This window comes from Callospermophilus lateralis, chromosome 2 (assembly GCF_048772815.1).
Source record: "Callospermophilus lateralis isolate mCalLat2 chromosome 2, mCalLat2.hap1, whole genome shotgun sequence".
Taxonomy (NCBI): Eukaryota; Metazoa; Chordata; class Mammalia; order Rodentia; family Sciuridae; genus Callospermophilus; species Callospermophilus lateralis.
The window spans coordinates 74,743,008-74,765,362 of record NC_135306.1 but is presented as its reverse complement, the minus strand read 5'-3'; the positions used below and the strand labels follow the sequence as shown (position 1 = coordinate 74,765,362).

The 22,355-nt window shown below is 37.7% G+C and overlaps 1 protein-coding gene across 1 annotated transcript; it reads left to right on the top strand.

The window, feature by feature from the left end:
• Positions 1 to 11,375: 11,375 nt before the first annotated feature.
• Rfk (riboflavin kinase) lies at positions 11,376 to 20,417 on the top strand. The gene is made up of 4 exons (XM_076846067.2): positions 11,376 to 11,828; positions 12,990 to 13,141; positions 18,093 to 18,195; positions 19,332 to 20,417. Exons 1-4 carry the CDS (start codon positions 11,747 to 11,749, stop codon positions 19,460 to 19,462), a joined length of 468 nt encoding a protein of 155 aa, XP_076702182.1. The 5' UTR covers positions 11,376 to 11,746; the 3' UTR covers positions 19,463 to 20,417.
• Positions 20,418 to 22,355: the final 1,938 nt, after the last annotated feature.

Here is a 22,355-nt window from a genome sequence, read left to right as displayed (position 1 = left end):
TCTGACAAGGAATTTCTAAAACTCTTTGGAATTTATTGAAAGATGGGAATGTCTTTGGTGGCTTCAGGATGGGGAGTGGTCACCAGAAAGTCCAACCACTTAAGTAGAATGTAGGGATGTTAATACCAGCCTGACTCCTGACCCCCAGATAGGGCGCTAGGGGGTGGAGTTGAGTTCAGTCCTATGGACAAGTATTAAATCAGTCATGCTTACATCATGAAACCTCAATGAAAAAAATCTTTGAACACCGAAGCTCAGAGGAACCTTCTGGCAGGCAACTCTTTGATGTCTCTGGAGGGTTATGCACCCTGTTTCCACAAGAAACGAGCAGGGAGCCTCTGTTTTTCCTCGCAGACCTCATTCTGCAGGGAGCCTCTATGAGAAACCGATAATCAGAACTATTGTGCTTCCTTGAGTTCTGTTAGTTGTGCTGGTGAATTATTGAACCTGAGTGGATCATGGGAATCCTCAAGTTGGCAGAGAATAGGTCAAAAGTACAGGTGGCCTGGGTCTCTACTTAGGCTGGCATCTAAAATGAGAATAGTCTTTTAGGTTGTTGTTTTGGGGGCTGGGGATGGAACCCAGGGTCTTGCACGTGCATAGTATATGCTCTACCTTGAAAATCCAGCCCCAGCTAAGCTCACTAGTCAGAACTGACTGCCAAGTCAAAGAATCATGAGAATAATTGTTCATTCTTTTTTTTTTTTTTTTATTAATGGTACTGGGATTGAACCCTGGAGTACTTTATCACTGAATTATATACCTAGCCCTTTCTATTTTATTTATTTATTTATTTATCACTGGGGATTGAATCTAGGGGAGGCTTTACCAACCAGCTACATTCTCAGTCCTCTTGATATTTTATTTTGAGACAGGGTCTTGCCACGTTGCTGAGGGTCTTTCTAAGGCTAGCTTTGAACTTGTGATCTTTCTGCTTCAGCCTCCCAAGTCACTGGGATTACAGGCCCGCACCACCACACCACACACCATTTTTTAGGACATTACATTAAGGAATGGCTATTTATTTGGTGCTAGGGATAATAAATGGTTTATTATATAGCAAAAGCTAATTGACACACAATGGGATTGTAATTGATACAATTGCTTTGGAAAACATTGAAACAATATCTGTGTAATTAAAGATGCATATACTCAGTGCCCCAGTGATTGAAATCTTAAATATACTCCTTGAGGAAAATCTCAATATTGTGCCCATGGAGATATGTACAAAAATGTTCTTGGAAGCTTATATATTTCACAAGAATAAAACTGGAAAGTCTCAAGTAAGTCATCAAAATATGAAGAAAAACAAATAGTGTATTCATGTCACAATTAGATGAAATAATCTATAGCTACATGACTCAAAATGAATGGCTCTTAAAAGTTTTGGAGTGAAATTAATTTTTGATACTGGTTACCTTTCAGAGGATGAGGATTTGAGTTGAAGGAAAATGCTGTGGAAAGGTGAACAGATTATTCCATTGGATTTATAATGTTTTGTTCCTTTAAAAATAATTTGAAGCAAATACTTTAAAATATTAACATTTTCCAAATCATAGTGGTGGGCATTTGTATTATTATTTTAATTTATTTTGTATACTTGAAATAGGTCATAAATTAAACAAATTAATTTCACCTAATTTAACTGCTAAAATAGCAGATGTAATGACTGCTTAGTATTCCAGCTTAAGGAGTTAACATTTCTTAAATTAATCCTGTAATTTTTGTTACCTAGGATATAGACAATTTTTCAAATGTATAAATTATGCTATAATAAACATTGTTGCACACCACTGATACCTCCATATGATCCATTTTCAGGAGTATAACTCATATGTGTCAAGGTCTATTTACTTTTTAAGCTTGTTTAATATTTATTTTCAAATTATTCTTTAAAAGTTTGATATCAGTTTATACTACTACAGCAATATATGATGCCTTTATCGACACTGAAAAACATAATTATTTTCTCTTTGCCAGTTGACAGTAGTAGTTGCTGTTTTAACTTACCTTCTTAGATTATGGTGACAGTGAAGTAATTTATCATAGTGGCTATGACAGTGGCTGCTGGAACAAAGTACTGCAGATCAAGTAGCTGAAACAAAGAAGTTTATTTTCTCCCAATCTTGGAGACTAGGCGTTTGAGATATTAGTGTAGACAGTATTTGGGTCTTCTGAGGTCTGTCTGGTTTGAGATGTACGACTGCTACCTGAATCTTTACATGGTCTTTTCTGTGTCCAAATTTCTTTGCCATGTAAGGATAGTAGTCATACTGTATTAGAGTTTGCACTAATCATTTTAACTTTACCTTTCTAATGACCCTACTCCAAATACAGTCACATTCTGAGGAAACAGGAGTTAGGACTTCAAAGTATGAATTTGGGGGTGACAGAAGTGAATCCATAACAGACAGTGAATATTTATTCTTAAATTTATTATCTGATTGAACTGTTCTGTTTTATTGCATTTCTTACCCTTTTATTGACCTGTATTTTTGCTTATTGACCTATAAGAATTTATTATATGTTAGAATACTTGTTATGAAAATCACATATATTTTTCCCCCAATTCATTATTTATTTGCAGTACTGGGGATGGAACCCAGGGCCTCCTGCATGTTAGGTAAGTTGCTGAGACTAGCTTCCAACTTGTGATCCTCCTGTCTAGGCCTCCTGAGTAGCTGGTATTACAGGCATATGCCAACATGCCTGACTTGCCACTTATTTTTTAATTTACTTAGAGGAAAGCTTAGGATTTTGCTTCCATTAAAAAGTTTTATGTAATCAAATGAAAAAATATTTTCACTTACAGTTTTCTAAATTTGGTATCCCTACACTTTCACAGTTATTTATATATCCTTGTAATTTGTAGATAGATTTCTCTTAAAATTCTTAGTACTTTTACAGTTTGTTTTTCACATGTAAACATCTACCATATTTTTTTCACACTGAAGTGTTTAGTCCAGATGGAATTCATTTAATGTAATTTATGAAGTATGAAACAAACTTTATTTTCTCATAAGTATGTAGCCAGTTGCCTAAGTTTAGTGGCCCATGTTTTGAGTGAATAATAAATATTTTTAAAATATTAAATTAGTATTATTTTCTATTTGCCTTTGGTGATGCTTTTCATGTAGACTTTTGTTGAAATTTTTTATTTGAAGTTTTATTGAATGTTCTGAAAAAAATGTATGTTTTACTGTTAATTTTAGTTACAGTTTGGCTGATTTCATTTTCACTGTTTTCTGAGGTGGGACAAATTAATCATCTTTGTATCAACACTAGCATGAATCTTTTGACCTTTTCATTTGAATAAAGCACACACACACACACAAAAAAGATGTATCCATTTGGGCTGGGGTTATGACTCAATGGTAGAGCACTTGCCTCACATGTGTGAGGTACCAGGTTCTATCCTCATCACCACATAAAATGAATAATAAATGATATAAAGGTTAAAAAAAGATGTATCCATTTATCATCCAGATTTATACTACTCAGAGTAGTCTGAAGTTTGTTTGCTTTGTTGTTTTTTTAAAATAGGTCCTCAGGTCCCACTTAGCATTTTTTAATTTTTATTTTTTAATTAAAATGGAAAGATAATTTATTTATTATTTCTTTTGGACTACCCCTAAGTCCAGCCTTACCTAAAAGCCACCAGTTCTCATGGACTGCACTGTCAGTTACCCAGTTATATCTCTCAACTCCAGATTCATTCAGTATCTACTCTATGAAATTGACCTAGATGCTGTAAATATTTTTTCTTTGCCAGTTGGTATAATGTTAAACTTTGTCAATAGTGGGTGCTGGAGAGACAGTACAGGAGAACTTTCCCCCTATTTCCAGAGTGCACCTTAAGCAGACTCCTGCTGCACACACTGCTTCCCAAAACCCAAGTCCTGCACTACCAGATTCTATTAAGTGTTCAGAATACATAAGAACTGCATGCCTGTAATCCCAGCAACTTGGGAGGTTCAAGGCCAGTTTGGGCAACTTGGGAAGACCCTGTCTGAAAACAAAAATAAAACATGTTGGGGAATGTAGCTCAGTGGTAGAATGCCCCTGGGTTCAATCCCCAGCACTGGAAAAAAAATGGGAGAACTTTTAAAGTTTGAATAGTTTTTGTTACTTTGAATTCAATATTATATAGTCATATTTCTGCCAGTCAATGAGCATATATTTATTTCACTAGGAAAGAAAAGCAGCCTTCTCCACTCCTCCTTCATCCCTGGTGACTCCTTAGAAACCATCATACTTCTGAAAATATTTACACAGTCAACCACTACCACCTTTGATTCAAAGCCAAACCATTCTTTGCAATGCCAGGTGGAAAGTAAAATGTCAACAAAGAGTTCTCAGATGGTATATTTCCCTGTGAACCATCTTTGACAAGTTCAAGGAAAAGCATGCTTTTGATCTGCTAACAAACCATTTCAGATTGTACTTAGAAACAAATAATAAAAAAGTATTCTACTTCAATAAACTTGCCACTCCACATTGAAAATTTTAAGCATATCATCACATTCAATTATTTTTGTTCTTTTCCCTGAACTATCGCATAGCTTATGTTATTCTTAGGAGAGTTCTTGAATTCCAATCTCACAGAAGCATAAAAAAAAGTTCTTGAATCCCCATCTCAGTAACAGTATTTTTTTCTTTCTTTTTTATTGCAGAACTGTAAGGAGCACATTATTTTGCTATATAAATTCTGTGATTCTTTTATATTCATTAAAATCTTGCCAAAACTGTTAACTGTAATGACTTCCAAGGAGAAAATGTGGTGGTTGGAGGAGAGGGTGGTGGTAATGGTGCTGGTGGTGATGGGCTGAATGTGGTGGTGGTAATGGTGATTCTGTTGAAGGTGAAGGTAATGGTGATGCTAGTGTGGAAGTGGTAGAGGTGGTGATGGTAGTAGAGATGCTGGTGTTGGTGATGGAGACAGTTGTTGCTTGCTTTTCATTCTATACTCTGTACCTTCTTAATTTTATATCCTGTGCATGTATTGTATATTCAAATTGGTGTGCTTTTAATAGTTCAATGTACTTTAATAGCAAACTTATAGAAACAGCAGAGAAGAAAGACAATATTAAAAATACATACTTTCTTGTAGAACTCAAAAGAATATAGTGAATGCATGAAATTTATACTATGATTAAAATGTTACAAACACCATTTATCTGCCACCAATAAGAGATCTTCTATCTTTTCTTTTTTGCAGTGCTGGTGATCAAACTCCAGGCCTTGCACATTCTGTCTACAGTCTTCCAATGAGTTGCATCCATAGCCCCAAGGTTCCCTTAGTTTTAAAATCCAAATACTGCTGGGTGTGGTGGTGTACATCTATAATCTCAGTGGCTTGGGAGGCTGAGGCCTCAGCAACTTAGCAAGACCCTTTCTAAAATAAAAAATAAAAAGGACTGTGGATGTAGCTCAGTGGTTCAGCACTATTGAGTTCAATCTCCAGTATCAAAAAAAAAAAAATAAATTAACAGGTTTATTTATAATTGTTATGAGGTTAAGTTGCTGAAACTTGTTCACAGAAACATTTTGCCTTGCCTCAGTACTTTACACCATCACATTTATATTAAAAATTCACATACACGTGAAAGTGGGAAAACTTCCAGTACCTGATTTCTGGGTATTTTTCATTTGCAGTCACATACTTGGGTACCTTTTGACTCCACTGGGAAAAATATTAATCATTCAGAACTACCAATAACAGGAAGAAGAGAGAGAATTTTTTGAGAATTAAATATTTTCCATCATAGTGGATTCTTTTGTTGTCATTCTTAAATTTATTTTTTTTTCTTCTTTCACTTAATTGTCTGTTGCAGTGGTTTCTTAAACATGCTCTTCACCTATGCAATCCGCTAGCTGAATGTCTTTATGACATATTTGACATGAACAACTCCAAGTTGGTGTCTTCAAAAAAAAAAGCCAGTCACATAGACCTCACTTGCTTCCAGGAAGCTGCATATGAAGTGGATGTTATAGAATTTCATAGGCCCATCCTTTTTTTTTTTTTTTTTTTTTTTACAGTGCTAGGGATTGAAAGGTGGGCCTTGCACATGCTAGGCAAGTGCTGTACTATCGATTGCCCCCTCACCTCCCTTTGCCCCATTCTCCACACCCAGCCTCTAGGCCCATCTTTGATGTCACACTGTTTCATTTCTGCCAAATTCTATTCATCACACTTCAAGGTCAGACCAAGTTTCTGAGGAGGGGAAATGAGCTACTTCTCCAAATAGGAATACCAAGGTGGCTGGGGGTGTGTTTTAAATCTACCACACTGTCTTTTATTTATCTACTGACAACTTTCCAACTGAAATCACCCCTTGTATACTTTGAATTTTTCTTTTCAAAATCTAGTTGTAGTCCATGATAAAAACAAGATAACAGACTAGAAAAACTTACTGGGCAGATGTGTTATTTTACATAGTGTGCAGGGAAAAAAAATGAGAGACCCTAAAATTTCATATCTTCATTGTGAAAAAGAGAAAGGAAGCACGAGTAATTTTGAAGACAACCTGAGGTAATCAAACATGTAATTCCTTTTGGTAACATCTATATTTTTGCCATGGCCATCACATGGAAATGGTACTGTGAATTTGAGAGAACACAGGATAGAAGGCTCTTGTTGAAGTTGAAAAATTATTAATTTCACAATCTGTAAATCCCCACCTTACAAGAGGGGATGTTTTTTGAACAGAATTGAAAGTTCATTTCCAAAATCTGAGAAGTATTCATTCATTATTGTGAAAAGATTCCAATGCCCTGAAGTTTTTCTTCCCTTTTTTCTTGGAAATTTTTATCATAGATCTTTCTCCTCTATCATCACAAAATCAAATATATATACATCAAAACACTTTTATTTATTTATGTATTGGTGTTTTGTTTTTGTTTTTTGGTACTGGGGAACCCAGGGGCATTTTACCACTGAGCTACATCCCTAATCCTTATTTTTCATTTCAGACAAGGTCTCACTAAGTTGCCGAGATTTGCCTCAGTTGCTAAAGTTGTGATCCTTCTGTCTCAGCCTCCAGAGTTGCTGGGATTACAGGCAAGCACCAGCACACTTGGATTATTTCTCCATCTTTGTTTTTTAACATACAAAAAGGCATTGACTTTAATTAAGCCTAAGAGAAATGCAAATTAAATTCATGATATTACTACTACATATCCTTATTTATTTATTTATTTATTTATTTGTGTGTGTGTATGTGTATGTATGTGTGCGCGCGCACTCGCGCTCACCAGGGATAAACTCAAAGGCACCTATTTTTTATTTTGAGATAGGGTCTCACTAGGTTGTTTACAACCTTGCGAAATTGCTGAGGCTGGCTTTAAATCTGTGATCCTCCTGCCTCAGCCTCCTGAGCCACTGGGATTACAGGTGTGTACCACCACACCTGGCTGCTGCCTTGGTTCTTCAAGGGATGTGCTCTGAAGATAGCTACCATTAATGACTTATGGGATGAAGGGAGTGCCATGCAAGCAGGTGGCCCTGCCTCGGACCTTCAATAGACTGGGCAGGGCCTGGTGAGGAGTCCCAGTAGGGATGCAGAGTGGGAACTGTCCTTTGGTCTTGGGAATGACCAGGGCGGATGTTGAAGTGACAGGGATCCAGCATGACTGTTCAAATTTCTATTTCTTTTGGGAGGGAGTTCCACATTGTTTCTCTCCAAGCCACTCCTGGGAGCTACTGGAGCTGAGCTGGTGAGTCCCTGGGGTCCAGCCAGCTTTCTCTGGGGAGGGTCTCTGTGTTGGGAAATAACAGCCTGAGTCCATGTGCTAAAGACAGTGGTTCCAGGATGAAGGCCTTCATTGAGGTTGCTTCTCCATATTTTCCTGTGCAATTTTCTTTTCTGCAGAGAACTAGCTCTTACTCCATGGTGCTGGAATTCAGGGGAGTTAGAAAGACCCCCCTGTGTAGAAATGTATTGGCTCTTCTCTGCTTCTGATGGTGGCTCTTATTTTCTTTCTTTTCTAAGTGGGTAAGAAGTTTGAATTCTCCTGTTGTATAATTCTATGTTCTCTTTTTCTCCCTCTGTCTTATTTGTCTTTAGTGAAACATACATTCAAAGAAAGAACCAAAAAGCATCAACTTTCCAAATTAGCACAGCTTATTTACCAAATACTTTTGTGATTGAAGAAGTGGGTAGAGTGCGATGATTATGCCTCACGGAACAAGCAAATCCAATTCCATAAAGCAGAGAGCAAACCAATGTAAGTACAGTATTCTCCTGTGCCTAGCATGGGAACTGAGGGAGGCAAACTAGCTTCCCAATTTTGACATTCTGTTTCCATTTCTAATCTCAAATGCCAGTAAAGATAAATAGAGAGAGAGAGAGAGAGAGAGAGAGAGAGAGAGAGAGAGAGAAGGAAGGAAAGAAAGAAAGAAATTGCATGCCACCTTGTGGATAAATAAGGAATAGAATTCGTGTACACTGGTTGGTTTTTTTGGGTGGTGGTGGTGAAAATCTAACAATGTATTTTTGTTTTTGTTTCCTATTAACAAGTAAACAAAACAACAAAAACAAACCCACAAAAAGTCAGAGAGAACAATGGGTACTCAAATATTTTAGAGTATAGATTAAAAACAGCATTGGTAATTAATCATGCCACCCTTGATTTAGAGTGTACCCTACTGAAGCAGCTCAATGAATAGATGATTTTTTTTTTTCAATTCTGACTTTTCAGACCAGATATTGGCTTCCAGGCCTGGCCTAATGTCAGGATCTGATCTTCCAGGTTATTATTAACATCTCATGTGGTTAGGTGATAAAATTTGGTTTGTATTCTAAACAGGTATAAAATCTATTTGTATCATTGTCAACCTTCCATGTGAGCTGTATTTACTAAGTAATCAGCTAAACAAATATTTCATAATGGGTTAGTATAAAACAGCTGCATATAGGAGACCTTGGATCTTCCAGAAAAGATGATTAAAAGTCTACCATCAAACAGCTAGATGGCTCCTCACCATCTTATAGATTACTTATGTCCCTTTGGGTCTAGCAAGTCAGTCACAGTCCTTTTTTCTGCAAAATAATAGTGTCAGGTCTGATTAGTCATTTTCAGTCTGTGTACTTCACTGGCTTCCAAAACTGTTTAATCCAAATTTCATTAAAATATATTTTCTGAATTTAGCTTTTACAACATAATTTATAAAATATACTTCCTGGACAGTGCATACAGTGACATGAATCAAGTTTGAATATAGTAGAGACTATTGAGGCAATCAGTTCACACACACAAACAAATGTAAATATATCTGTGTGTGTATGTGTGTGTGTGTATAAAATAAATGAGATAGTGTATGAAAAACACTTAACAAATTGCTTTGGATGATGTTAAGTGATAACCCTTGATAACTTATGATTGTTGTTGTCTTTGTTATAATCATCACTGTAGGGGAGGCACGGCAGAGTTTTACCTCCTATTTAGGGTTTCTTTTGTGCAGGACCTAAGAATTAAACTGACCTAAGACAGGGCTAGGAATGTAACACAGTGGTAGAGTGTATAGCATTTGTTTGCTCTCGGTACCACTTTAAAAAACAAACAAACAAAAAAACCTGACACAAGAGATTAATTGGAGAAAAGCATACAAATATATTTTAATGTAAATTTTACATAATCCAGGAGACTTCGTAGAGAAATGAAGATCCAAAGAGGCAGTGAAATTCCGCTCCTTAGACCCTGAATTGGTAGGGAGGCTTAAAAGATGAGTTTGTTATGGTTTATGAGATGTCCCCCAAAAGCTCATGTGTAAGACAATGCAAGAAAGTTCAGAGGTGAAATGATTGGGTTATGAGCCTTAACCTAATTGGTGCATTAATCCACTTGTGTGGATTAACTGGGTTGTGACTATAGGTAGGTGGTTGAGGCTAGAGGATGTGTGTCACTGGTGTATATATTTTGTTAAGAGGTTTTCATACATCATCTCATTTTTCCCCAAATACTGTTAATACCCACAACTTATTGATAAGGGCACTGAGATTCAGGTTGAGTATTTCACTCAAGGTTACCAGCTAGTCAACCTGTATTCAAGCCCTAGTTTACCTAGCTTTAGCACCTTAACTACTGTCTATACTAAACACCTTTTCTGTGAGTTCTACTCTTTGCAGTCTTCCAAGTATTTTGTACCGGCTTCTGTTGGAGTACAGTGTTGGTGCTGTAATCAGTCTTACCAGGCATTCTCCCCACTAGGCTGGGCCTCTGAAGACCTGGACTTTGACTTACTCACCTTTCCCCTAGCACCTTGTGCTGTGCTTGGCACACCCTGGACCCTTTGTCCTTTCTACAAATATTTATGGAGTGTTTATTTCAGATTAAGTACTATGCCAAAGTTAGGGATATAAAACATTTTGGTAAGAAATCCCTCTTCATACCTATATAAACAGAAAGTAATTTTAAATGGGGCTTAAAATTGTAATCTCAGCGATGAGGGAAGATCTCAAGTTCAAGGTCAGACTCAGCAATCTGGTGAGACCCTCAGCAATTTGGTGAGACCTGCATCTCAAAATAAAAAATAAAAACGACTGGGGATGTAACTTAGTGGTAAAGTGCACCTGGGTTCAATCCCCAGGACCAAAAAGAGACAGAGACAAAAAGAGAAAATAACAGGTAAGAATTATTTAGCATTATAAATATGCAAGATAGAAGGAAAATGGCTACAAAATCTGGGCAGAATTTCTTATAAATTAATAAAGAAAAATAGAAGATTAAAACTTCTTGAGAGGATGAACTGTTACAGCCTTGCATCACGTGTGTCTCGTGAGCGAGCCTTTTTCTACTTCTTCCTGAGCTTACAGTTCCAAAGGTCAAAAAGCCAATCAAGCCTTTTTTCAAGCTTATTAAGTTCTCTAGGAGACACCCTAGAGGGGAACTGGGTGGGCAGGCAGCGCATCTCTAATCAGAAAACCAAATCGGGTTGTGGTTATGTTCCAGTTGCCACTTGGGCGACAGCTCGGACAAGGACCTACTTCCCTGGATCTTACATCCAGACTTAGGTCAGTAGTCTGCGGGGAGGAGAGCCGCTTCCGGTGGGGTAATCTCTGAGCTGAAATTGGGGAGCTTTAATAAATGTTTAAAGAGCAAATGGAATGATGACCGACGACCAGCCCAGCGGTTGCCAAGGAGCTAAAGAAGATCTCGCTTTGACGTCAGAGTTCTAAGGAAAAGAAGGAAGAGGAAGGAGACACCAACGGCTGTTGAGGAACGGTGCTTCCTAGCCCCTTAGGCTGAAGCAAGGCACCCCGAATCCGTTTTCGCATTCAGTGGCTGGTAGGAGACCCAGGAGGACCGAGGTCGGCCGGACCCCGGCTGGGGGCGGAGCCACAGCGGGAGAGGCGGGGCTACAGCGGAAAAGGACTACGGAAGCCGAGCAGGCATCGGTTGTTCCGCCGCGGAAGTGTCCGTACGCCGGCTGTGGGAAGGCAGCCAGAGACCTCTCGCGATCCGGCAGTCTCCAGTGCGCTCTTTGCCACAGCCGACCTTCTGCTGTTGCCGCAGCTCCCTTAGCGAAGACGCGTTTCCTGAGTTGTCCAGCAACTTCAGTTGGGCAGCGGTGTGAGAGACCTGCCGCCGCGTGTCGTCGGTGCCACCGGGTGTTTCGTGTGCGCACCTAGCGGGTAGAGCGCTTGCCCCGTCCCCCGGCTGGTCCGGGGCTCCAGGCATTGTACCCACGGCGGCTCCGCCTGACGCGCGGACTGGCCTGCAGCCCGCGTCCCCGGCGGACGGCGTCATGAGAAGCCTGCCGTACTTCTGCCGGGGCCAAGTAGTGCGGGGCTTCGGCCGCGGCTCCAAGCAGCTGGGTATCCCCACAGGTAAGCGGAGCCCCGGGACCGGGTCACGTAGGGAGCGAGGACGTCAGCCCGGGGACTTGCGACCGGGTTGTGGGACCACCGTGCCGCAGGCGGAGGTGACCTCCTGTCAGCATCGTTCCCTCTGTGTTGGGGCCGAGGATCTTTCTTTGCGTTGTGGGAGCTCCTCCCTGCCCCTGGCTCTGATCTCCCTGGCGACCCGGGTGGTGACAGGAAGCTTAGCTGAATCACAGGATCCCCCTTTCCCGGTCCAGCCAGGATGGTTAGCCAAGCATGGCGGTTACCTTGCCCATTAAAATCTAACGTGGCTGAATTCTCAAGCCGACCTTAAAGTTCTTTTCTTGGAATCTGTTAGTGTCCCAGTGATAACGCAGGTTGTTAGAGAAGAGCCAACTTTTGGGTTTGGTCTGTCTTCAGGAGTTTTAGTATTCAAGACTTGATCGTTTAATTCATCCTTAAAAATACACAGCAGGGGGCATGTGACTCAGTGGTAATGCACCGCAGAGTTCAATCCCCAGCTTAAACCCACCCCACCCACACCCGCGCCAAAATTTGCAGCTACTCCTGAAAACTATGCTGTACTACTGGGTGTCGAAAACTACACAGCAGGGTTGCCCTTTGAACTTCAATTATTCTCTTTAGGCTGGGTATTTAAAATAAGAATCTTTTGAAGTGATTCAAACCCTACTTGGAAAAAACAAATCTTAAAAAAAAAAAAAGCCGTCGGTTTTGTTTGGTGATGTTGATTTTTGAATATTAAGATAGAGGAACCTCGCTGTGTTGCTCAAGGCTGCACCTGAACTTCTGGGTTCAAGGAATCTATCTTCCTGCCTCAGCCTCTTGAGTAGTTGGGCCTACATGTGCTGGTAACTGCTTGGTGGCCTCATTCCATCTGGTTATACCTTTTTTTTTTTTCCTATCCAGAGAGTGGTTTTTGGTTTTGCTTTTTTTTTTTGAGAAGTTTCTATACTTGCCTTACATCTTATTACATACCTGTTTACCTGAAGAGAAAGAACTCCAACTCAGAATATGGGAGGATGAGATTGCTAGTCAGTCAGAGCTCTAGTAATCTACTGAGTGCATTTAGAATAGTCCTGCATGTGATTTTTACAAATGTTTTATGTGAAACTTGTAACACTAAGAATGTTTACTTTTTTTGTTTAGCCAATTTTCCTGAACAAATAGTAGATAATCTTCCAGCTGACATATCCACTGGCATTTATTATGGTTGGGCCAGTGTTGGAAGTGGAGATGTTCATAAGATGGTGGTGAGCATAGGATGGAACCCATACTACAAGAATATGAAAAAGTCTATGGTAAGAATCACATTTTCCTGTTACTGAAATGGGATTATGATTTAGAGTGATATGTGGTTTTAGATGCACACAGAATTTACCAGTGGTGAACACAACATGATACTAATAATAGAGTTTGGGGCAGCATGCTTGAAGAATTTAAAAGCAAAGTATTGGCTGTTTTGTTTGTTTGGGTTTTGTTGTTGTTTTTTATTCGCAGTACTTAGTATTGAACCCAGGGGTGCTCTACCACTGAGATACATCCCCAATCCTCATATTTTTTGAGACTGGGTCTTGTTAAGTTGCTGATGTTGGCCTTCAACTTATTATCCTCTTGTCTTTTCTTCTGGAGGCTGACTTTCATCACTCTGCCCAGCTAGTTACTATTTGAGTAAAATATCTTTTTCCATCCTTTTACTTTCAATCTGTGCCTTTGGATTTAAAGTGAGTCTCTTATAGCTAATAAATGGTGGGATCAATCCATTTTGCCAATTTCTGACAATTAAGACCTTAATCCATTTTCATTTAACTAATAAAGGATTTCTACAATTTTGCTTTTTGTTTTCTGTATGCCTTGAAAATTTTTTGTTTGTTTCCTTTGTTATTTAGTTGACTAAGCATTTAGTTGACTTTTTATAGTGACACATCTTGACTCTTTTCATTTCCTTTTGAGTATTTTCTATAGATATTTCCTTTGTAATTACCATGGGAATTACATTTAGCATTCTAAAATTTGAGAAGTCTACTTTGAGTTCATACCAAGTTTAGTAGTGTACAGAACCCACAAATTACATCTTTTTATACATTGTACCAAGTAACAGATTAATTTTTTATGCATTTATTTATTAAATCATACAGAAAGTGGAGTTAAAAAACATTATAATGCTACCTTTTAAATGCTCATGTAAGTACATTTACGATAGATAAGTGAGTTATTTAAAAGCATGTTTCATAAAATTGAGCTTGCCACAGTTTATGTAGTTCAAAGTGTAATTACTTGATTACCCTGTTAATATAGAAATGCATACTACAGGGATGATGCAAATTGATGCTTTCTTTCTGTTTCTCTTATTGTGTTGGTAAGTATCAAACCCAGGACTTTGCATGCTAGGCAAGTCACACCCCCAAACTCCTCTATTTTTAAAAAATCGCCTTGAAGTATACTCTAGTTCTGTCCCTACTTTTTTTTTTTTTTTTAAACAGGATCAACACAGATTATATGTTTTTATTTGTTAGATTTTTGTTGAATCTTTCTTTTTTGTATATGCTGGAAAGTAAAGCCAGGGGTGCTTTACTACTGGGCTACATCCCCTTTTTATTTATTTTATTTTATTTTTTGGTGTAGATGGACAAAACACAATACATTTTATTTTTATGTGGTCCTGAGGATCGAACCTGGGTCCCAACCGTGATGTTAGGCGAGCGCTCTACCGCTGATCCACAATCCCAGCCCTTTATTTTCTTTATTTTGAGACAGGGTCTTGCTCAGTTGCAAGAGGTGGCCGCAGATTTGTGAGCCTGCCTCTTGAGTAGTTGGGATTACAGGTATGTGCCACTGTACCCCACTTGGCTGAATCTTTTGTCAGCTCAAGTATGTGGCAAAAACAGATTTATAGAGATCTAAATTTTAATCGTTCCTTTTTCTTTTCTTTTTTTTTTTTTTTTTTTTTTTTGGTACCTGGGGATTGAATCCAAAAATGCTTTACCACTGAGCTATATCCTTAGCCTTTTGTTTTTTTATTTTGAGGCAGGGTTTTCTTTTTATTTGGTGGAGGGTAGTGATGATTGAACTCAGGGGCACTCAACCACTGAGCCACATCTGCAGCCCTGTTTTATATTTTATTTAGGGGGAGTGTCTCACTGAGTTGCTTAGTGCCTTGATTTTGCTGAGGCTGGTTTTGAACTTGGAATCTTCCTGTGAGGCAGGGTTTTACTAAGCTGCTTAGAGCTTTGTTAAGTTACTGAAGCTGGCCTTGAACTTGAGATACTCCTGCCTCAGTCTCTGAGTCACTGTGATTACAGGTGTGTGCCACCATGTCTGGCAATTTTTAACTTTGAAGAGTTACTAAAAAAGAAGTGTGTCATAGGTGGAAAACCACTGTTGGTAGAAGCAATAGTAATAACCCAGAATTCAGTAGAATTTACTCAGTAGAATAGTGCAAATTGTTTGTTGGAAGAGATAAGGTAAAGAATTTATAAATGAGGGCTGGGGATGTGGCTCAAGCGGTAGCACACTCGCCCAGCATGCGTGCGGCCCGGGTTCGATCCTCAGCACCACATACAAACAAAGATGTTGTGTCCGCCGAAAACTAAAAAATAAATATTAAAAAACTCTCTCTCTCTCACACACACACACACACACACACACACACACTCTCTCTCTCTCTCTCTCTCTCTCTCTTTAAAAAAAAAAAAAGAATTTATAAATGAAAACAACAGTTTTCCGTTGAATAAGGAAGGAAAAGAAAGGCAGGGGAACCCTTCCTTATTCCTTGAATAAGGAAGGAAAAGAAAGGCAGGGGAACCTATCCCATGATGAATTACACAGGTAATGGAACTATTACTATTGAACTACTTAAGGAATACCTTGGAAATCCTTTAATAATTAGGAGAAACTCAGTTTTCAGTGATAGGATATTCCTACGATTCAGGGAGTGTGTGTGTGTGTGTGTGTGTGTGTGTGTGTGTGTGTTTCTTTGATAGTAACAGATACCTGTGAAGTTCTTATTCAAGTCCTTTGCCCTTATTTAAAAAGAAAAAAACTCTGTAAACTTATTGTCATAAAGAAGTTCTTGGTATATTTTATATCCAATTCCTTTATTGGAATTATGTGTTACAAATTTCTTCTGTGTTGCTTTTTTATTGTTATTTTTTTAAATAAACTCACTGGTGTCTTTCAAGAACAAAAGTTCTTAATATAACCATTTAATCATTTTTTTATTTATGGTTGGTTAGCGCCAAAATCATGAAGAAAGTCTGTTTCATTAAATTGATTTTTGAGTATGCTTTACAGTAGGGGTCAAAATTATTATTTTTTTCCTATCTATTGAAAATGCCATCCTTTTCTGATAATACTAGTGTCTCTTGTGATATATAAAATGGTTTTATGTGAGAGTCTAAAAAAAAAAATTCTACATATTGATCTGCTTGTTTATTTTGAACCATTACCACTGGTGCTTAATTTACATAGCATTATAATAGGTCTTGATATCTGCTTGTGTAAGTTCTTCTGTCTTGTTTTCAGGATTTTCTTAAATAATTTTGGCTTTTCTATTCAAGTTTTAGAATAAATTGTCAGTTTCTACCATTCAAAAAACCCTACTAGAATTTTTATTGAGATAGAATTGAATCTGTAGATCATTTTAGAGTAGTTCCATTTATGGAAGATCTAATGTTCTAATCCATCCCACCCTGAAAATACCCTAAATTTTTCAGTTAGCATTTGTCCCCATATGTAAAGGACAGTTATACAGAAGATATGGAACAGAGAGTGAATTATGAAATTTATTTATTTATTTTGCTCTTATCATTAAGCTTTTTTTTCCCCCCTTTCTTTTTTTGGTGCTGGGTATTGAACCAAGGAGTATTTAACCACCGGACCACATCCCAGCCCTATTTTGTATTTTATTTAGAGACAAGGTCTCATAGGTCTTGCTTAGAGCCTTGCTAAGTTACTGAGGCCGACTTTGAACTTGCCATCCTCCTATCTCAGCCTCCTGAGCCTCTGGAATTATAGGTGTGTGCCACTGTACCCATCTTAATTTTATTTCGAGATAGGGTCTCACTAAGTTACTTAGGCTGGCCTTGAACTTGTGGTCCTCTTGCCTCAGCCTCCCAAGTCACTGGGATTACATAGGTGTGTGCCACCACACCCAATTTAAGGAGTCTTTTGTGGAATATGATTACAAAAGAAAAAATGTACAAAGTAATTTCCCTGTAATTAGAGAGAATAGGGAAGAATAGTACAACCATCCCTGCATCTTTATTAGTCCTATTTTAATGATCTCAAAGGATCATGACCATCTCCTCCCAAGAAAACTAAAAGATTATGAAAAGTAGGTTTTATTTTTTGAGAGGAAATAAAATTTTCCTTAATCTAAAAGGTTAAATGATTTTTTTTTGTTATTGTTGTTGTTTGGCCTGAATCATTTAAAGTGTACTCTTTTTATTGTTTTTATTACTCAGAATGAGGTAAGTGTAGTTTTAGATTTGTGATATTTCAGTTTAAAAGATCACTTCATAGATTAGATTCTCAGGTCATATGCTTCAAGGTGGATGTTTCTAGTTAGTTTACACTTATATATTGCAGTTTCTAATGCTCCCATCCTAGTCCAGCCTTAGCTGTCTTTATTTCTTTTTTTCTTCCCTTCTCCCTCCTCTTCTACTCCCTCTTTCCTCTCCTTCCTCCTCTTCCTCTACTTTCTTTATTGTTGCTATATTGGGTCTTAAACCCAGGGGTGTTCTACCACTGACCTACACCCCCGGTTCTTTTCTTTTCCCTCCCTCCCTTCTTTCCTTCCTTCCCTTTCTCCCTCCCAGCCTCCCCAGCTCTTTTTAAATTTTGGTACAGGGTCTTCCTGAGTTGTTGAGGCTAGCTTCAAATTTTCAATCCTCTTCCCTCAGCTTTAATATAAAGAAACTTCAATTTAATGATTAAAATATGATAGATGAATAATAAGCTTTTTGAAAAATTCCTCAGTCATACCAAAAATTCATGTGCCAGTCAGCTTTCCATTGCTTTCCTTCACCATTTTAAGCATCAGATTTTACCAGTTTGTGATAGAACATATCTACTACCTCACTTAAGTTTATGCATAAGTTTGGGACAGTAACATGAGTGATGGAAAAAATGTCTTTATATTTTAATGAGGACCGATTGCTTCATTTAAATTAACTCACCCTAAATAGAAAGGTAAATTTCAGATTTCAAGAAGTCTGTAATCTGAAATCTTTTCAACATTTTTGACTATAGGAAACTCACATCATCCATACCTTTGAAGAGGACTTCTATGGGGAAATCCTCAATGTTGCCATTGTTGGCTACCTCAGACCAGAAAAGAACTTTGACTCTTTAGGTAAGTTCTTGTCTTGATCTCCTTAAATATTACTACTGCTGCTATAGGTACTACTAGTAGCATTGGTGGCAGTATGTATATTACTGAGAGTTTAATAATTGCCCCGCACTGTTTAAGTGTCTTACATGAGTTACTTTCTTTATCCCCTACGATAACCCTATGAAAAATTATTTTGCCCATGTCATAGATGAGGAAATTGACAGTTTGCATAGTCACTGTCCTAGTCTCTTTTCTGTTACTGTAGAAGAGTATCAAACTTGGTAATTTATAAAGAGTAGATGTTTATTTAGCTTACAGTTCTAGACACGGGAAGTCCCAGAGCATTATACAGGCATCTGGTCAGCATATGGTGAGTGCCTTCTTGCTGCACCAGTGGAAGGGCATCACATAGTAAGACAACAACAGTGCTAGAGAGAGATCGTTTTTATAACAGCCCCTTGATAACTCATAAATCAAGAGGGATGGCAGTACTCTCCTGTAACTGCAGTGTCTCAGGATGCTGAGGCAGGCGTTTTTATAACAGCCCCTTGATAACTCATAAATCAAGAGGGATGGCAGTACTCTCCTGTAACTGCAGTGTCTCAGGATGCTGAGGCAGGAGAATTACAAATTCACGGCCAGCCCCAGCAACTTAGTGAGACCCTATCTCAAAAACTTAAAAAGGGGGCTGAGATGTAACTCAGTTACATAATTATTATTGGAGACTAGATTAAAAGCCAGCAGACTGACTGCTTCTCTAACAGTATGAGGTTAATGAAATCTTTGGTAAGTATAAGAAACAGTGAAGCAATGAACATTTGTTTCAGGTGTTATCAGGTGTCTTAATAATAGAATGTGGTAGTTTTAACCCTGTTGTAAAGTTTGTTTTACAGGTGTAAATATCAAAGAGAACAGATCATGAATATTTGTTTCTTGTGTTTGGAATTTGCAGTGTATATTTGTGACTGTACCTTTCTCTTAAGAAATTGCAGTATTACTTAAGCCTAGGGAAGAGGCAGGAAGGGAACAAACATTTATTAGATTCTATCCTGTGTCAGAGATATGACCAGCTTGTGAGTTGTCAGGAGAGGCTGAGCAAAGGAATAGTAAAGTCTATTAGCAGTTTCTCACTATATTTATCTGCATTCTCTCTACAGAGTCCCTTATTTCAGCAATTCAAGGTGATATTGAAGAAGCTAAGAAGCGACTAGATTTACCAGAACATTTGAAACTCAAAAATGACAATTTCTTCCAGGTTCCTAAAAGCAAAATAATGAATGGCCACTGATGAAAAATTACTTTATTTATTCATTTCACTGTTTATAATTGTGCAGTCTTGCTTATATTTTAAAAATCAAACATTTTCCTATAGCTGTAAATTAGTTTAAACAATATTAGATAGTTACCCCATTATGCTTCAGCTGTTCAAACCATCATGCTATCATACTAAAAAGAATCATTTTAAAATAAATATTGTTTTTTATGTAATGCTGTAATATTTTCTGAATCACTAGAAAGATATTAAGTGTCTTGTAATGGAAATAAAATGTATATAAGTCTGGGTTAAGCAAGTCACTAATTTGGGAGGAGAACTGTAATTCTCATGGTAAAATATAAGCATGTATATAGCATATGTTACTAAATAGAAGGCTTATTAAAGTAATGCATTAAACAGAAGTTTGATAATTTACTATGAATGGGAAGAAAATACAGACTGTAACTTTGATATTTTGTGCATCCTTATATATTACAGAGCTGAACACTTGTGAAATTTTGTTTTTCTCATTTCCCTTCTGAGGTCAATTTATTCTGTCTCCATTTCTTGTGTAGTGCTGCCTCAAGTTTAAGTGGCCTAGATCTATCCTAAAATTCTGTCCATAAGAGATTGCATTGGTCTGTACCATTCCATTTCATCACTAATCAGGGTGATTAGGTACATATCTGTATTGCATCTTTAGAAAAAAACAACAGACTCCATCTTTAGGCATCCTCAGGATATAAGTGAATATGTAGCCATCCCTTTATATTTACCAGTTTCTTAAAACAAAATTTTTATTTTTCTCCCAGGGAAACTAAGAGCCAATTAAACTATGAAATACTTAGAAGGTTATTAATTTTAAATGTGATTATATGTTCCAGAGCAAATCTAAACTGTCTTAGCTGTGTACGCACAATATGCTTTAATGTTAGCCTAAAAAGCTATGTTGAGGGAATGGTGTAAATAAAATTTTTATTAAATAATATTCATACTTTGTCTTTTTTCTCCTGCCCACTATAATTTTTGGCCACTTGAGTCCTTTTGTTTATATTGGTAGAAAATTGAAATCTTTGGATACTTTGTACACATTACAGGCCTAGGAGTGTAACTTAGTGGTAGAGTGCTTATCCAGCATACGTGATGCCCTGGTTTGACCTCCAATATCAAATGCACACACACAAAATTCAAATTACAGGTTATTTGTGGCCTTCTCAATATCCTCAGATAGTATACTGCATTATTGTTCAATTTAACAATAGATTGGTGGTGGTGTGGTGTGGGAAAGTAAAGTTTGAAGTAAGTAGAGGTGATTTTAAAGAAAACTCATGGTACATCATTTTTCCCCATCTACATGAATAAATGATACTTACTGATGGTAATAAACATAAAGTCCATAGAAAAACATCTAAAGCTATTGGAGCAAAGGATACATAGGTAAATTCAGTCAGATTATGTTTCAATTTATTACAATGCTATTTGTGTCTTTTTAATTTTTTTATAAAAATTATATGTGTGTGTGTGTGTGTGTGTGTGTGTATGCTGGGGATTGAACCCAGGGCCTTGTGCATGCTAGGCAAGTGCTCTGTGATTGAGCTCCATCCTGAATGTCAGAAATCCCATACTTAAAAAAGGACTCAATTATCACTGGCTTTATGGAACAGTTAAAAACAAACATGGAAAGTATTAAGACAGATTGTTTAGTCTGAACAGCTTGATGCTATTTTGGTCTCATTTGTGGAAGTTTTTTGATGTTTTATTGTCATCTTACATTTTGTTAAATGCCAATGCTTTTGAAACTCATAGTATTTAGGGGTTAGTTAATTGTCTACATTTTTAAAGGTTTTATATTAAGCATTTATGAATTACAAGAAATTACAGTAGTGAATTTTGAGTATTGTGGGTATTTTCAGGTGTTGAAATAAATCTTGACTAAGTGATGTTATTCTTTCCCTTTGTCAGCTTGGATAAGTTTCTGATTTGTTGACTGATGGTCACTTTAAGAGGTGTTAAAGGTCATGAATAACCAGGTGGCTGTAGAGAACCTGGCAAGCAGTATTTCTACAATCAAGGGCCTTGCCTTTGAGAGCTCTTGTTTTTAATGCCTATAGCACAGTGCCTTGGGTTTATTTGGAGAGTATTCACAAGGCATCTGTTCTTTCAAAAGTCCACTTTCTGACAGTGAGGGTTTCCGTTATATTTTGATATAAGAAGAGCCAGAGAGGTATAAGTAAGTCTGATTCCCTTGAGTAATTGCTCCAAAATAGAGTTCTGTAACCTTCATGACTTGTGCCACCAACCCTGCATACAGTAAACAGAATTTTTTTGCCTATCTCTATTGCATGCAAATGCTTTTTTAATATTCTTCTCCAGAACCCTCAGCTGGGCACAGTGGTGAATACCTGTAATTCCAGAGACTTAGGCTGAAACATAAGGATGGCAAGTTCAAAGTCAGCCTTGACAACTTAGCAAGATCCTGTTTCAAAATAAAAAGGGCTGGGGGCTCTTCATTTCTCTTCATTGCATCCTTGAAAGCAAGGAGGGTTAAACTGCTCTGTTGAGTCCACCTGCAAAAATTGGGCTTGTGTTGCTCTTGCCATGTCTGCTCAGTCTAGCAAATCTGATCCTGAAGTACTGCCAGAGATATGACCAGCTTGTGAGTTATCAGGAGAGGCTGAGCAAAGGAATAGTAACTTCATTAAGTTGGACCAAGTGATCTTCCTCAAATGGATTGCCCAAGACAGCCTCTCAATGAAAGAGAAGACACTAGTGCTTTGTACATAAAATTCTAAACCTCCCCCTCCCCCCCCCCCCCGCCAAAAAAAAAGGTAGCAATGTAGCTCAGGGGTAGAGCATTACTGGGTTAAATCTGCAATAAATTGTCTCCAGAACTCTCACCTTCAACTAAAGAAGGCTTAACGACTTA